Here is a 16016-nt window from a genome sequence, read left to right as displayed (position 1 = left end):
TTCATGTCGGAGACCTTTGCTTGCTGGCGGTTGTTCTCACAGAGTGAAGGGCGACAGCTCTGTGTCATCCTCGCAAGCACCTGCGGTCTGCGTCTTGGGTCGACCGACGGACGTTGGGCTCACCGTGCCGTGTCATGCTTTTCTCTCTGTGATGCTCCACGTGTAACAGGACACGCATGGTTCTCTGCAATAAAGTTCTTGGCCGCGCCCCACGCTGTACTGACCCTGCACATGTGCTCGCGTGTCTGTGGTTGTCTGTGAACAGGACTGGCATGGGCTGAAGGCCGCTGTGAGCGTGAAAATCACAGCTAGACCTTTCTTGGGGCTGCCACGGCAGGCAGCCACAACACGCTGGGGAAAATAGTATCTTAAGTACACCATAAAATAAAATAAAGACAGGAATTACAGGTGTGCAGAAGCAAGTTGTGGCCACAGTAGCCAGGAATCTGCTTTTTAGCAACATTTCTTAGCCAGAGACGTCATTATTGCATTTTGCCAGAGGCAGCTGACCAGCCTGTGAATCAGACACGGCCAACTTCTTCCAATTAGTGTTTTCTCAAACCAGGACAGTTTTTAAACGGGTATCTGTTTGTTATTGCTAATGTACCTTTTTCTGTGTTTGGTCCCATTGTGAAAAATGAGCAGACGCTAGTGGTTGACCAGCGTGTGGACGTGCAGACGTTGAGTGTTTCCAGAGTGCACGTCACGTCTGAGATAGCGGGAAGTCGGAGGTGCAGGGCCGGAGCCGTTCAGATTAGCAAGAGTCAGAGACCGGGAAAGACCCCTGAGACCTTCTGTTCGAAGGCGAAAGGCCTTTCAAAGTAGAGCCAGCCCAGACTCGGTCTGACGGTTGGGTGCTTGATTCTACACGCACACACGTGTGCATACAGGTGCACACACTCGCATGAGCCCACATGTGCACACACAGTCTTCACTGGGGTAGAGGCCCCCACCCCGAGGTGCGTCCCTGGGGCCCAGCATCGGTTTTCAGCCGGAACTCAGGATGCTTTCCCGGCCTGAGTCAGGAACGGGGAATTTGGAGTAGAAATGAGGATCTGTTTCCCAAGTGCATTCTGCAAAGACCAGGAAGTTAGAAGGCCTCCTGGCACGCGGGCGCTGCGGCTCTAAGGGGCTCGCTTTGGTTCTCCGCTCTCCCCCCGAGCCTGACGCCCCAGCACCCCCCACGGCAGTGACAGGCTGCACAGGAACGTGTGGCTGCCAGGCCACCGGCTTGTCTCACCTGTTCGCGAGCCTTTCTGCTGGCAGGTGTCTCTGGCTGGTCCACAGCTCCACGGCGCTGTGGGTCCCTGCAGGAGGGCAGCCACGGAGCGAGTGTGGCCTGGAGGTGGCTCTGGCCGTGGCCTGGAGGTGGCCGTGTCCTACGCAGGCCCTGCAGCCGCACTCAACTCCCGCTGTGCCGTCCAGGCAGGGGACTCAGACCCACGTCAGAAGGGCCTCGTTCTGTTAACTCTGCAGCAAGTGAGCAAGAAGGAGAAAAGCTCTGGCATTTGGGCTCCATGGCATCAAAGCACCTCCCAGCCCACTGGCTCCAGGCGCCCGCCTCCCCCCACGGCCACCCACCGCCTTGGCCGACGGGTTGCAGCAAAGCCGCCGTGGCTGGAGCTCCACTGCCAGCTCTCTGTTCAGCCTTGGCAAAGACACGTGGCATTCCCCATCTCTGCTCCAGACGGCCATTTTCTTCATTTTTAGCTCGTGTTTGTGCTGTGGGAGTGTGTGCAGCACATTTTAGAGCACACCCCGTCACACACTTCTCCCCTTCCCATCAGCCAAGATCCTGTCTTTAATTTATTGGGAAATATTGTACTGAGAACTTTGATGTACTTTATAAATATGTCTAGTTGTTTCATTGAATTTTCATAAAGAAAAAAACGTGGAGCTTACACAGGGAATTTTAAATCGGCCCTCAGTTTTGATTTAGGGGCTGGTTATGAAATCTTAAATATATGCTCATTGTTAACTCTCAGAACTTCTGACCTAAAATCTGCACAATCGAGTTTGCCTTTAAACATACTCAAACTCATAAAAACGGAAGGGACGTGTCTTGGGCTTCACTGAGGTTTCTCTGCAGTCCCGATGTCCTTACCCAAAGCCGACAGAGAAAAAAGGCTGTTGAAGATGCTATTTCTAGACAGTACAGTAATATTCTATTCCAATATGATGTCTATACTGTAAGAAATTCTGAGCATAAATTGCATAACTCAAAAGTTTTAGTGCAGAATCGAGACACTCATTTCACAAGGAAAGGTCGGATCTAGGCCAAGGACGAGGACGGCGGGTGGGTGGGGCGAGGGGGGAGGCCGGGGCGCCGGGAGCCCGGCGTTCTCCCTCGTGAAGGGGAAAAACATTGTGAAGGTGTGAGAATTATTTTGAAAGCTCTGTTAGTATTGAAAAGGAAAATCTTTGAGATTGTGTAATTTTGATTTTCTTTGTCAAAACAGACTTTTGCAAAATGATTTCAAAAATATAGACCAAAGTTGCTTTGGCTTATTAGTTATTTTGGGTAATGTGGAGTCTTAGTACGTGACTGTAATTTTTATATCTCTTTTTATTTCAGAAAAGTAAACAAGTGCTACAGGGGCCGTTCTTGTCCAATAATTGTTCACTGCAGGCAAGTACAACTTTTAACATGGATTAAGAAGTTCTTGCTACCTCAAAAAATAATCTATGCAATTAAATACAAAAGCTAAACTTTCTAGTTGCTTGGTAAATACAGCTAACGGACATTTCTAAAGGAAACCAAACATACAAACTTAATTTTCTAAGCCACTTGGCTAAATAAAATTTCGTATTTATTCTGTCACATCCATGTGAGCTGTACATGTGAGCTGCACACGGTACTGTTTTCTTTCTAGCAACGCCCTGTGCCGTGCGCTGTGTTCTATTTACAGAGGCTCGTGTTCACCACCCTGTTTTTTCTTACGCATGTATGGCACCATGACACAGAAACTGTGAGACAGTATTTTCGATAGCTTGCATTGTCTCAGTCACCAGGATGTGAGCAGAGGTCTAGACCCCTGTGCAGACGGAGAGGGACACTAGGGCTACCAAGGAGCAGGGACAAGATCTGTAATTACAAGGGGTGTGGCCACCTCCAGGCCATTGCATGGGTCTGGGCCTTTGGGTAAAAATTCAGTCACTCTTCTCTTTAGTTAACATAAAACCAGGAGGACTAGATCCACTCAAAGAAAACTCAGTCTAGTGGTCCTGTTGCTACTGGACTTGATACTCAACTATTTTAGGAAAAGAAGTCATACTCCATTTTTCTAGAACTGTCTTGTAGAATGCTCTTTTCTGCCTAAAATAAATTAGAAATCTGTCTCTAAAGATCAAACACCAGATCTGTCAGTTCAGTCAAGAAGCAAGCCTGTGTGCGTGTGTGTGTGTGCATGAATGTGTGTACACGTGTGTGTGTGCGTGTTTCTGTCTATGAGAGGGGAGGAGGCAATGGAGTGTATCCTGAAAGAGGAGAACAGAACATCTTTTACCCATAAATGTGTCAAGACAAGCTAGTTAGTTGGGAGATTTTTGTAGTACGACTTAACGTGCGCACAAGATGTGTGCTGTGCACGGTGGACGAGTGTGAAGAACGGTCTGCAGCGAGACGTCATGCGCAGTCACCGGGCGCGGCCTCCCTTTGGTGACGCAGTGAAGGTGCGTGTCCCAAAGTGAAGCACTCGCCTTCCCAACTGCAGCTTTTCTCAGCCATTTCCTCAAGGAAACATGTTAAAGCCAAACGTGTGATTTTTTTCTATCAAAAGAGAGAGGCTTGCCAGCGATGTCCCGGGATTGCAGGCCGGATCCGAAACTGGAAGCAGAATGATTGGTCGTAGCCACATCATTCTTGAAGTCTTGAAACGGAAACATTTATTTTTTTGCTTAAAGTGGCAGTGGACTCTGCTAGGAGTGTAGCGTAAAAAGTCCTCCGTTGAGAAGCCAGCCCTGGCGTGAGAGCAGGCGCGGGTGCCCGAGGGCCCCTCACACCCAGGGACCCGGCGGCAGCCCCTGAGTGGGGGCAAGAGTGGTTTCGCACATTCCTTGTGAAGAAAGCACCGTGCTGAGGCTGCCTTTCTCCCAGAAAGGGAATTCTCACTTTGTCCTTTGCTATTGTTGAGGTAGAATTCAAAACATTTTTACAACTGTAGCCCAGATGGTAAATATTCCAATTATAGCTGGTGGGATGAGAAAGAGATGAAATGAGAGTGCTTTTTAAAGAATATGATTAACAAATGATACATACGTTTCTACCTCTGAGAGGGATGACATCACTATAAGAAGGGCAGACTGGCCAGGCGCGGGGGCGCACGCCTGTGATCCTAGTGCTTTGGGAGGCTGAGGCAGGAGGATCGCTTGAGCCCAGGAATTCGAGGCTGCAGTGAGCTATAACCACACCACTGCAGTCCAGCCTGGGCAACAGCAAGGCTCTGTCTCAAAAAGAACCAATTTAGAAAGGGCCACACGCAGCCCGTGCTGACGTGCGGGAAACGCAGCTGCCAGCGGAGCCCGTGGAGCCTGCGCCGGCCTCCTCCGCTCTGCCCGGAGGCTGCCCAGGGAGGCTGCGAAACAATCTTGCAGATCCTTCTGAATACGCATGCCATCCACTCTGACACAGCCAAACATTATTTCCCTTTTTCCTGACAAAACCTCCCACACCTTTGGCCAAGGCGGGGGCGGGAGGAAGAAACAGACCTGCAGGAGCAGAGAGCTGGTCCCGTGAGCTGTCCGGAAGCCGCGGCAGCCTGGTTCCCGCCCTTCTCCCCCACCGCGTGGCCCCAGCCCACCCGCTCCTCCCCTCTCCACCCGCTTAGGGAGGAGGAAATAGCTGGCACTCGGTTGTGCCCCTCCTGGGACGGGGCGCTCACTCACTCTCCTTCTGTTGGCAGTGACGGCGCCGGCCGGAGCGGCACCTACATCCTGATCGACATGGTTCTCAACAAGATGGCCAAAGGTGAGCCGGCACCCAGGCTTGGTTGGCTCAGAGCGGGGACTGCGTTGCCATGGTAACGTAGGGTGGGATGCTCACAGGTGGCCTGGGAAGATGAGCAGGTTGTCCTCCCTTCCCTGAATCACATTACTGGGACTTGCAGTGAGCACACTCACTCTGAGCTCCCTCCTCTGCTGACCGCCCCACGCGCTGCACACATAGTAGGTCCTCAGTGGGAAGTTGTTCCTACGTTACAACGTCAGCACCGGATCTGGGGAGGCTGCAACCTTTGGGTCTTTCAAGGTTGAGGTATTTTGCGTAACTCTTCACTGTTCCGGAAACGGCACTTGCAGAATATCTGTGATTTAGGTTTCAGGCTGGGGTCCCACTGGAAATCTCTGGGAGTGACTGTCCTCACGGATCACCCTATCCCAGACGATCTTTTCTTAGCTCAGTGGACCCGTTTGCCCTCCCGGGACTTTGCCCTGGGTGGCAGCACAGGGTGCTCAGTGTGGGGCGTGGTCAGGCAAGAGGAGGACGCACACAGCCCTGGCAGCGCGGGTGGATCTGAGGGGTCCCGGTTCTGCCGGGGATGAGTTGTGTCACTTGGACAGAGCTTTGCACCTATCTGGGCCCCGTTTCTCCCACAAAAGTGCGGGCAGTGAGCCGGCCTGACACTCCCCCAAGGCTGCCCTGCAGACCCCAAGCCAACCCCGGGGCCGTCCCTGTAGAACAGAGGGGGAGGGAGGTTCCCGTGCAGTCCACCCCGGGGGAGCCGTGTGTGCCCAGCACAGGGGGACGCACAGAGAACAGCCAGCGCTCTGGAACCCGCGTGCCCTACACGCATCCTGAAAGACGCCTGTTTTCCCTGTGGTGCCCGTGGTGCACGGGGAACTTGGGAAATGCTGGGGGGGGTGACGTCGCGTGGCGTCTTTCCCACGTGCGAATCCATCGTTTCCTGCGTCTGAACATGCACACGCACATGTGTGGCTGTGCGGAGTCTCCGCCCACCAGAACACCCCGTCTTCATCCTCTGCCCAGCGACAGGGGCAGAGACTGAGTATGGAAATGAGTTTCTGCACATTTCACACAGATGCCAGCAATTCTGAAACAGGAATTTTTCTTTCTCCTTTTTCTTTCGGGGGGGAAAAAAAAAACACATCTTTAGCCCAAGGACATACATGTGTGAAGATAAAACCGTAGCCGTGGCTTCCCACGTGGGACTAGAGCGCTTGAGCACGTGATCCAAAGTCCTGGCGCCCCACGCCTGCCTTTGCCGGCTGCTGGGGAGAAAATGAAATTGGTTTCTGTTGCACCAAATATTGTTTTAAGGACCCTAATGGGGAGAAAATGAAATTGGTTTCTGTTGCACCAAATATTGTTTTAAGGACCCTAAATTAGCTTAGAGCTGGGGATGTGTAAACAACAAAAGCAGCAAACAAAACCAAAATGCAAACACTCTGATGGTCTTCTAACACTACTGTGGTGCTAGGACAGCAGGGCCCTCGCTGTCTCAGAGAAGAGCCCACGTGTCCCTTGCTGGCTGATGTCACCGTGTCTTAGCAAGCCTGTATTGTCCTTCGCAAGTTCGCAGCTGTTGGAGCCACCGATGGAACTGTGTTTCCTCCCTGTCCCGGCCCTTCCTCCTTCGCTCTCCCACGTAAATATTTTCCTTCAGTGAAACTGGCTGCCGGCCAGGCAGCCTAGATCCTGCTCCGGTCTGCGCCTGTGTCTGTCCCAGCGGCGGGAGGAACCGCTTGGGGGCACGTTCGCTTCACGTGGAAACTTGCCGTGAGCCGCTGGCAGGAGGCTCTCCATTCCCACGTGTGCTGGGACTGCCCTGGCGTCGCCGGGTCACGCGACAGAGCCCGGGTCCCCCCCACAGCGGGGCAAACCTGCAGAAGTGTGTTCTGGCCTCAGAATTGTGCGCGTGGGTAGGGTGGATGTCATTGTCCGGGCGCCGCAGCCACCACTGACTGTCTCCACCACACCGTGTGATGTCAAATGCCACTGCTCGCGGCCGGCTCGCAGTGCACGGGCAGCTGTGTGGAACTGCCCAGCGTGGGCAGGCTGGGCCTCTTCTGAGACCAGTCACCCCTTTCTGCTCCTGACCTGCTCCCTTTGGGGGGCCGGGGGCTGCGGTGTGAGATCCCCTGACCTGGGCAGGGCCGTGGTCTCAGGAGAGATCACAGGGCCGGGCGGCCCCGCCGAGAGGTGGGCCTTTCCCAGGCCGCCACCCTGAGAGGCGTTGCGTTTTGTTCTGGGGCGGGCTGGGCCGGCTGTGCGCCGCGGCGTCTTTGTCTGGCCGGAGAAGCTGGAGGCCCCAGTGCAGACCAGCGTTCATCAAATGATCAAAGGCCCAGAGCCCTGGACGTGAACCCTTTCTTCCCGGTCCCCTTTCTTAAAAGCAGTGAATTGCCGGGGACCAAAGAATGCCTCTCCAAAGCGTCCTGCCAGCGCGGACGCCAGTCCCGCGCTGAGTGCACCCAGCTGCAACTGCAGCCGCCAGCCGGCCCCTGTCCACGCGGCCTTGCGGGGATTAGGGGCTTCGGGCCCAGTTTAAGGGCCTTTAAAAAGAATAAATTTGGAATAGTTTAAGTTCTTTCTCCACTGTCTAGTTCAGCAGCAAGTAGACAATACTGCGTTTGAAATCCAAGTACATAGGCTCACGCTCTGCAGAGAGCTTTGCTGCGGGAAAGTAGGCGCCGTCTGCAAAACACTCGCGCTGTTTGTGCTGCAGCAAAGCGTTTCTGACGCACCAGTGACGTCAGTGCAAAGCGTCAGAACGGGCTTCTCGGCGGCATGTTCCTCCCATTGGAGGGCTGAGCTCACGTGGAGCAGAAAGTGCTTTCCCAGCCAAGGTGGTTTCCCAGGCTGACGCCTCCTTCCTCAGAGTTCCTCCTCCCTCACAAGTTTAGAGAAACGCAGAGCAGCAGGCCAGTGAGTTGCGCCCAAAGGCCCCGTATGCGGGGTCACCTGGGGGGCGGGGCCTGCTGGGCCGGCACAGAACCCCCGGGGCGGGGGGGGGGGGGTGCCTGGGCGAGGGAGCGCAGCCCAGCGCCGCCCCCCGTACCTGCGGCTATTCAGAAGGCCCAGGGTGGGTTTGGGGGAGACCCACCTCTTCTCTGGGCAGGGCCAGGGCCCCACAGACTGGGGGTCTGGCTGTGCAGGGTGCTAGAGCTGCCCTCCACGCGTGCGCCAACTGCGAGCTTCCTGAGAGTCCAGCGGCACACGTGACGGGCGGTGGGAGCCCAGGCAACCTCGTGTCCCGCACCCGGTGTGCGTCCTCAGCAGTTCCGTCCGTGTTGCTGTCTCCTTGCCACACTGTGTGGGCAGACGGGCATCGCCTGTCCGCGGGATGTGGAGTCTCCGCCCTGCCTTGCTCCTGTGGGACTGGCTACTCTGGGGGCCTCACATAGAGGAATCACACGTGCTTGCCCTGCCGTGACTGGCGTGTTGCACTGAACTAATGTCTTCAAGCTTCATCCACGTGGCAGCAGGTGTCAGAATTTCCTTCCTCTATATGACCGCATAACACTCCGCTGCAGGAGTGCGCCACGTTCTGTTCACCCGCTGGGTCGTCGCGGCTGCTGGCGTCGCGAGTGGCGCTGCTGTGAGCACGGGTGTGCAGAGCCCCGCCGGGACCCTGCTCTCGGCTCTTGCGGATGCGTCCCTAGCAGTGGAGTGGGACCGCTGGACCCTGCGGTAGTGTCCGCCTACCTGAGGAACCGCCGTCCCGCTCCCACGGAGCTCCCCCGTCTCATATCCCCACCGCAGTGCGGGCCGCGGTTCCTCCGCGACCTCACCGACACGGTGGCCTCCCCTGACTGTTGCCGTCCCAGCCAGGGGGACCACGTGGTTTTGGTTCTGTTTCCCACGGACTGCGGTGCTGGGCGTCTTCTCTGGTGCTGGCTGGACACCGCGTGTCGTCTTTGGAGACACTTGTACGCAGGTCCTTTGCCCGTGTTTGAATTGGGCTGCTGTTGAGCTGTAAGAACCTCTTTGTATTCTGAACATCAGTCCCTTACCAAATGTGGGGTTTGCAAATATTTTCTCCCATTATGTCACTTGCCTTTTTACTCTCTTGGTAGTGTTCTTTCTGGCACAAAAGCGTTTAATTTTTATGAAATCTACTTTATCTTTTAAAACTTTTTTGAAATCTTTTTCTCTGGCCCCTTTAGTGTACAGAACTGAGGGCCTCTGCCTGCCCAGCGCCAGCGTGGGAAGGGCCCCTCCCGTCCCCACACCCTCCCCACCCTGTCACCTCCCGCAGTCCCCCGACGTCATCCGTCCTTTTGGCAAACGCTGGACTGAACACGAATGTGCAGTCTGGTGGGTCACAGGGGAACACGTCACGGTGGACACAGGTCGGCTGCTAGTTATTGAGCACCTACTGCTTACCAGGAGCAGGGTCTGGAACGCACAGCGGACAGCACAGAAAAGCCCCCTCCTCCTAGAGTTTCGCCCCAGAGAAGCAGGCAGTGGCCGTCTGGTGAGTTGGGCGGGGGCGGGGAGCGCAGGCGAGGGTGCCCCGGGACGTGGCGTAGCAGGGTGTGCGCCTCACTCGCCAGCCGTCCAGGGTGCCGAGAGATCACAGAACATGCCCCCCAGAGGGGCCTGAGGGGGCATTTGTGCCGACTGCGTTGCCGGGAACTGAGGAAGCAGTTCCCTGAGGTTTGGTGACCTTTGCGGCTGGGCTCAGATGTGGCACCCTGGTCTGTCTGCAGATGGGTCAGAGCCCAAGGGGAAGGACGGCACGAGGCCTGGGGGCAGCGCCGGGAGGGCAGCGGCGGTGGGAGCAGGTGCGTGGGGAGAACTACGTGAGGACAGGGGACAGGGCAGACTGCGAGGCGGGAATGGCAGGACCCCGAGCTCAGCTCTCTTGCCACAGCCCGGGGAGGTGAGGAAGCCACGCGGTGTGGGAGGGTCGAGGGAAGGGGCAGCAGCCAAAACCCAGGCCAGACCGGCGGTGGGGTCTGCAGGAGCGGGTGAGCCCGGCCACAGCCGCGGCGTCAGGGCGTGGGCACAGAGGGCAGCAGGGACGTGGTGCGAGTCGCCCGGACAAGCGGCTGCACACGGTGGGGGACGTCCAGGGGACATCTCGCGCTTGTGTGGCCGAAACAAGGAAACACGAGGTGCCAGCGGGAATGGACTTCCCACGTCCCGAGTGGCAGCGCCTGTCCCAGCTGCCGAGGGCCGCAGGTGGAAACAGTGTCGGAATGGGGGGGGGTCGGTGCCGTTCTCTGCAGGGAGGGGCTGTGGGGAGGACGATGGGGATTTCTCCCCTGGCTGCTGTTCTTAGCGTTCCTCCCTCCCCGGCGCTATTCCTGCATTGGGTCAGGCGTCCTCACACCTCCTCGCAGGCACACGGACGCCTGTGGTTGGGGGTCCTTCCAACACGCTCCATTCTCCCCGCACCCTGGGGGCTGGGCCGCTGCCTCTGCTCCGCCCGCACCGTGGCCCCTGCAGCGCCGTCCTCTGGCCTGATCGGGTCTCGCTCCAGGCTCCAGCCACACGTCCTGGGGCGCTTCTGCCGGTGCAGGGACCACAAGTGTCTTTCGGCAGGGTCTCTGCGGGGCCCCTCTCGCCCCGCCGCCTCCCAGAGCCCGGGGAGGGCAGAGCTCCGGGATCTGAGGGCGCCTGAGAGAAAACGCTCCCTGCCGTCCCCCTTCTCCTCTCTCAGCCACCCGCCCCATCCTCCCCCGTCTGTCCACCTCCCTGCCCTGGGCTGCTCCGTCCGGATCTCAGGGCCCGTCCCGTGGGCCGAGGGGATCTCCCTGTGGGCCTGGGCACCTCGCAGCCGCCAAAGAAGTGCCCCAGCCCGGCCTTCACGCCCACTGTCCCCTCCCCAGACCGTGGGGGGCCCTGAGGCAGCAGGTCCTGCCCGTCCTCCTGGTGTTGGGACTTCCCCGTGCACACCGGGTCTCTCCGCGGCAGCGGCTCACTCCTTGAGGCTTCGGCAGGAGGGAAGTTGGCAGGGCAGGGTCACACGGCCCACCGGTGGGGACACGCGTGAACATGCAGAGGTCACAGGTGTGTGGGTGGTACTTAAAGCTACAGACTACATCATAGCACCCAAGGTGAGTGTTTGCAAATGGAGGCAGGAAGCCTTGGAAACATCGGCCTTTAGGGGAAGGCCCAGGAAAGACAACAGGCGGAAGCGGCGCTTTCTGGCGCAAGACGCACCGCGCAGCCTCCTCACCAGCGATTGGCGGTGCGTAAACCTCCGCACTCGCCCCTGCGTCGGGCGGAGCTATGCGCGAGTGTGGCCTGGGCTGCGATTTGCACCCCTGGTTCTCCCCGCAGCTTTTGAGTCTCCTTGTTACAAGACCGAGTGGTGCAAAGTGGCCTTGGCCGTGAAACATGTGACAGGGCCCCGGTGTTTCCACCGTGAGCCACGGAACTGAATCTGTCCTGGCAGTGTCCCCAGCCCGGCCACCGTCTGGACCCACAGAGACGCGGGGACGAGGGCAGCGGGGGCCTGCAGAGCCAGGGGCCTGAGGGAGCTCTGGCTGTGCACGGTCACGTGTGACCTGGAGGCAGAGACTCCTAAAGGTCGGCTCCTGGGAGCCACGGTGCCAGGTTCAGTGGCCCCGGGAAGGCACCGGCGGCACCTTTTCCTGTATTCTAGTTATACAAGCACGTGCGCACATCTCGTGCACATGGTGGAAGTGATGTGTACGTGTTCTGGGTGGCGTGAGGGAGTTTGCTGTCCGTGGCCCCCATCCCGTCCTCCTAAACCTGTGTGATGCTGTTCGCAAGGTGCTGTGGATTGTTCTGCACGCACAGACGGCGCCCTACAAGCCGTCTACTGTGTGTGCTCCTTACCCCAGTTCTACACAGCACTGAGTGCCTGGCTGTGTCTCCCTGGCAGATGCACGTGTGTTCTGCGTGGCTCTGGTTGCCACCTGCGTGGCGTCTCATCACACGGTGCCGCGACGTGTTTAAGCACTCCCTGGTTTGGGACGCTTGTGTTGTTGCCAGAGCTCTTGCTGTCAGTGGGAGGCAGCATTTGCATGTAGCTCATGCTCCTGGGCATGGAGGAGGGACGGAGCACCCCGCACTCGGCACCACACCTGCGTGGCCTGCACGTGGCCGCAGGGGCCGCCATGGGTTCTCACAGTCACCATCGTTTCACTTTCAACAGCCACCCCTGCCTGACTCCCCTGCTCAACGAAGTGCTGCTTATTTGCATGTGGGTCCCAGGTCTGGTGTCTTCCTGTCGGTGCTGCGACACCTAAGCAGTATTATGGAATGTTCTAGCAGATAGAAAATTAGCAGGATATTTTGCACAACTCCCTGTTCTCCTGGAGTGTTAGAGGATGGCGACTTTGAAAGGACAGTACACACTGAGAGTCCTGCGTCTTGTTTCACTTATATTTTCATAAACATTTACAGGCATCTCAGCTTCTCCAGAAGAATGATTTAGAATTTGTTCAAAGGAAATAAATAAGAAATGCCTGGTTTGCTCGGTTCTGACGTACATGATGTTCAAGTGAGTACAACACACGTCTGTCTCCTTTGATTCCAGGGAAGCCTCACAAAAAGGAGGTTGTAGTTTATTTAGAAGGTCAGCTAAAGTCTTCCTGCTTGTAATTTTCATAAGTCTCTAGTGAAGGTCATCCAGGGAAAGTGTGAAGTAAAAACTGCTTAGCGCAGAAGGCTCAGGATGGTGTGTGGGTGCGCGTGTACACGTGTGATGTGGGTGTTTGAGTGTGCACAGGTGTGTGTGGTGAGCGTGTGGGTACTGTGTGGGCATGTGTGTAAATGTACATGCATGCCTGTGTGTGTATGATTGTGTGAGCGTGTGATGTGTGTGTGCATGTGCAGGGGTGTGTGGTGTGTGTGTGTGGGCGCTGTGTGGGCATGTGCATGTCTGTGTGTGACAGTGTGTGATGTAGGGTGTGACCATTGCATGGCGTGTGTGCACAGCGTGTGGTCGGTGCTAAGAGGAGGTGTGGAGACCCACACATGCTTTCCCTGTGGGGGCTGCCAGAAGTACGCCGACCTCTCTAACCTTGAGCCCAGTTTTGTTCTGCTGGACAAGAGGGCACTCTGGCCGTAGCACCTGCCACCCAGTGCAATGCCAGGCCCGACTCTGAGACGTCGCTGCCCCTAACAATTCAGCCCCACCAAACCGCAAGCTCAAAACAAAACATCCCCGACTGGAGGTGTGAGGTCCTCTGCTCCCCTCCTGGAAAACAGAACTATCCTGCTTTGCCCCTCGAGGGTGCATAATAACACCTTTACTCTGGATTCTTTTATTCCTTTAAAATGCATTTCGCTAGGAGCCAGCATTTTTTCAGTCCTTCCAGAGGGTAGAATTAAGAAAATTTACTCCTACAAAATAAAGGCCTTTGTCTCTTGTACATTTGGTACACACTGTCCTTCTCACTTTCAAGGGAAAATACATTGTATCCCTGCAGTCTGTAAAGCCTTCTGGGTAAAAAAAAAAAAAAAAGAAAGAAAAATCTATAGTAAATCCATCTAGCCCGTTGGGTTATTCCTCAGCGTGCTGTTGGGATCCGGGCCAAGAGTGACGGGGAGAGACAGGAAAGTCCCCACAGCGAACGGTGTCGCACACGTCTCTGTTTCCCAGGAGGGACGTCGGCCTAACGACTTGACTGAGTCACACGCTCGCTTGGCCAGTCACCGAGCTGCGAGAGACACCAGCACAGACCCTAGAAAGACACCAGTGGGCCGTCTGCCTGCTCTTCTCTCGCTTCACATGGACCTTTCACTGTAACAAATAGTTTTAATACTTTAATGCTAATGTTCTTTTATTGTTTAATGGTTAATAGTGTTTTATCTAAAGCTAAAAAACCTCTGTTGTCCTAAAAACGTATTTAGCCAATGTACAGGCCTCTGAGCCAGTGAGCCCCGAGTGAGTTAGGCGGTGGCCGTGGCTCGATTAGCGTCCACCACCCCGGGCACACGTGCTGCCCGCAGGCCGCTGGGAGCCGGGCAGAGGCCTCGGGCCTGCGGCCGCCGACCCCCAGCAGCTGCGAGGGGCTTCCTGGGCGTCTGGGGCAGGTGAGGGGTCCGGGCCCGAGGAACCTGCTCGACGGACGCTCCCCACACTGGTGTTGCTTCCTGAAACCGAAACCGCCAACTCACGTTCTCGGAAAGCGCGGCTTCAGTACGTACTTTGCGTCTCTCTGGTGCTTAAACAACCGGGGTGCTTCTCAGATGGAATCGCACCCCGATCCCCCACACCCATAGTTGACACTCCTCTCTCCTGCCGTCTGGGTTTCTCTGCGTGCTCCGTAATTCCACGGCTGTTCACAGGCTTTGTGACTTGAGCGCCACACCCAGGAGTTCTTGTTCACCTGGAACCTAACCTTAGTTAGCTGCACCTTCACGCCATCAGCAAAATAGGGTTTTTCAAGAGAGATTTCTGTTTTAAATGCACGAGAGGGAACTTTCTACATGGTAGAGACGTTAAATAAATCCTTTTACGCTCAGTGAAGCCTCCTGTAAGGAAGAGAACACAGGCCCACCCCGCCCCGCCGTCCCCACGCAGCAGACGTTGCCCGAGTGCAGGTGCCGACTCCGCGCCGTGTCCCGGGACGCTGGGGGCAGGAGGAGCCAGGGCCGGCTGCGCCGGCCCCTTCCCTGGGCCTGCGTCCCGCAGGGAAGACCACAGCGAGCTGCGCTGAGGCTCTCGCTCCGCAGCCCTCACACCACTAATGATTCCAGGTTCGAGCGCGCAGGGGGACGGGAGCCGTCCACACCGGACAGCTGGCTTCACGGAGCGAACCCATCACTCACCTAATCTTAGGCCGTGCACTTGTCTACGCATCAATCTAATTTCCTCCCATGTTCAACTTTGGTGTCAGGCTAGGTACAATTCTGAGAGCTCTTCCTTGTACTGTTGCACATTTTGAATACCTGGTCTAGGGATGAGCTGTGGAGGCTTTCTCCTTCCCTTTTTCTCTTTAACTCCCAACAACAGTACAAAGGTGTCACAATGTGATAAATAGGAACGATTTTATGCGTGTATTTTACCGCAGGATCACGAGTAGCGGTGGGCGGCAGCCGTGGGCGGTCCTGGGCTCCGACGACAGCTGCCCAGTGCAGGAGCTGCCTCCGGCCGGCACCACCCACGGCTCTGGGTGGCTCCGACGTCCCCACCCGGAGTTCTGTAAGGGCGACTTCCCGCGGTGACTGCAGCCTATTCAAGACTCCCGTACTAGGTTTATCACACGGAAAGCCCTTCAGAATTGAATAGCTGTTGAAAGTTGTTTCTTTAAAATCAACAGCAGGGACTATAAAAAAGTACACTACGAAAACTAAAAAACGATAGGCTGTTTTTTTTTTCCGTGTCTGTGTCCCAGATGAATCCCTCAATACCGCATTTGGGAAGGACCGGGAGTTTCTCTATCTGTCAAACCAGACTTTTACACCACATCTGACGCTCCTGAAGTTCATGACTCGGGAGTCGGGAAGCCGGGCGGTCACCGTGGGGCAGCGCCAGTGTCCTCGTGCCGGGAGGCCGGCCAGGAAGAGGACGTGCCGGTTCCCCGGAGGACTTTCATTTGTGGAATCTGCGAAGCAGCTTGAGCATCTCATGTGTATTGTAAATTCTGTCGTAATCTCGTAGCGTCTCGCCGAGTCCTCGCGAGGACCCCTTGAAACAGGGAAAACGGCGCGTTCCAGAGGCGGGAAGGGCGGCCGCGCCCCGCCCACCGCGCGCCGCAGGGAGCGGGACCGCCCAGACTCCGTCGCCTGGCGCCTGTTGCAAGCCAGGGTCTCGGTCGACTTTTGTTTCGGGAAAAATCCTACAAAAGCCAATGGACGTCTTATATTTTCAATTACTGAAGACCAGGTCTAATAAATTGCATTCATTCCCAGCAGAGTCTGGCTGGAGACGCCCAGCGAGCGCTCTCTGCCGACGGCGCAGCCGCCTCCCCCCACCCCGCAAAGGCGACGTGGTCCGCGGCCCTTCACGCGCAGTGTCTGCGTCTGGGCTCGTCGCCCTCCCCCCCGCAGCGTGACTTCTCCTGACGCCGCCACTCGTGATGCAGAAATGACGAGACCCGTGTGGTATGTTTAACTGCGCATTTGCCCAGTT

General features: G+C 56.4%; 1 protein-coding gene across 1 annotated transcript in view; it reads left to right on the top strand.

Moving 5' to 3' along the window:
• The window catches only part of PTPRN2 (protein tyrosine phosphatase receptor type N2), a 484073-nt gene that overhangs the window by 461799 nt on the left and 6258 nt on the right, over positions 1-16016 (top strand). Inside the window, exons 19-20 of the mRNA XM_069461720.1 lie at positions 2576-2629; positions 4902-4966. Coding sequence (XP_069317821.1) covers positions 2576-2629; positions 4902-4966 — 119 coding nt within the window. The remainder of the gene's footprint in view (positions 1-2575; positions 2630-4901; positions 4967-16016) is intronic.

Source organism: Eulemur rufifrons, chromosome 29 (assembly GCF_041146395.1).
Source record: "Eulemur rufifrons isolate Redbay chromosome 29, OSU_ERuf_1, whole genome shotgun sequence".
NCBI lineage: Eukaryota > Metazoa > Chordata > Mammalia > Primates > Lemuridae > Eulemur > Eulemur rufifrons.
This window is presented reverse-complemented; position numbering and strand designations above follow the sequence as displayed.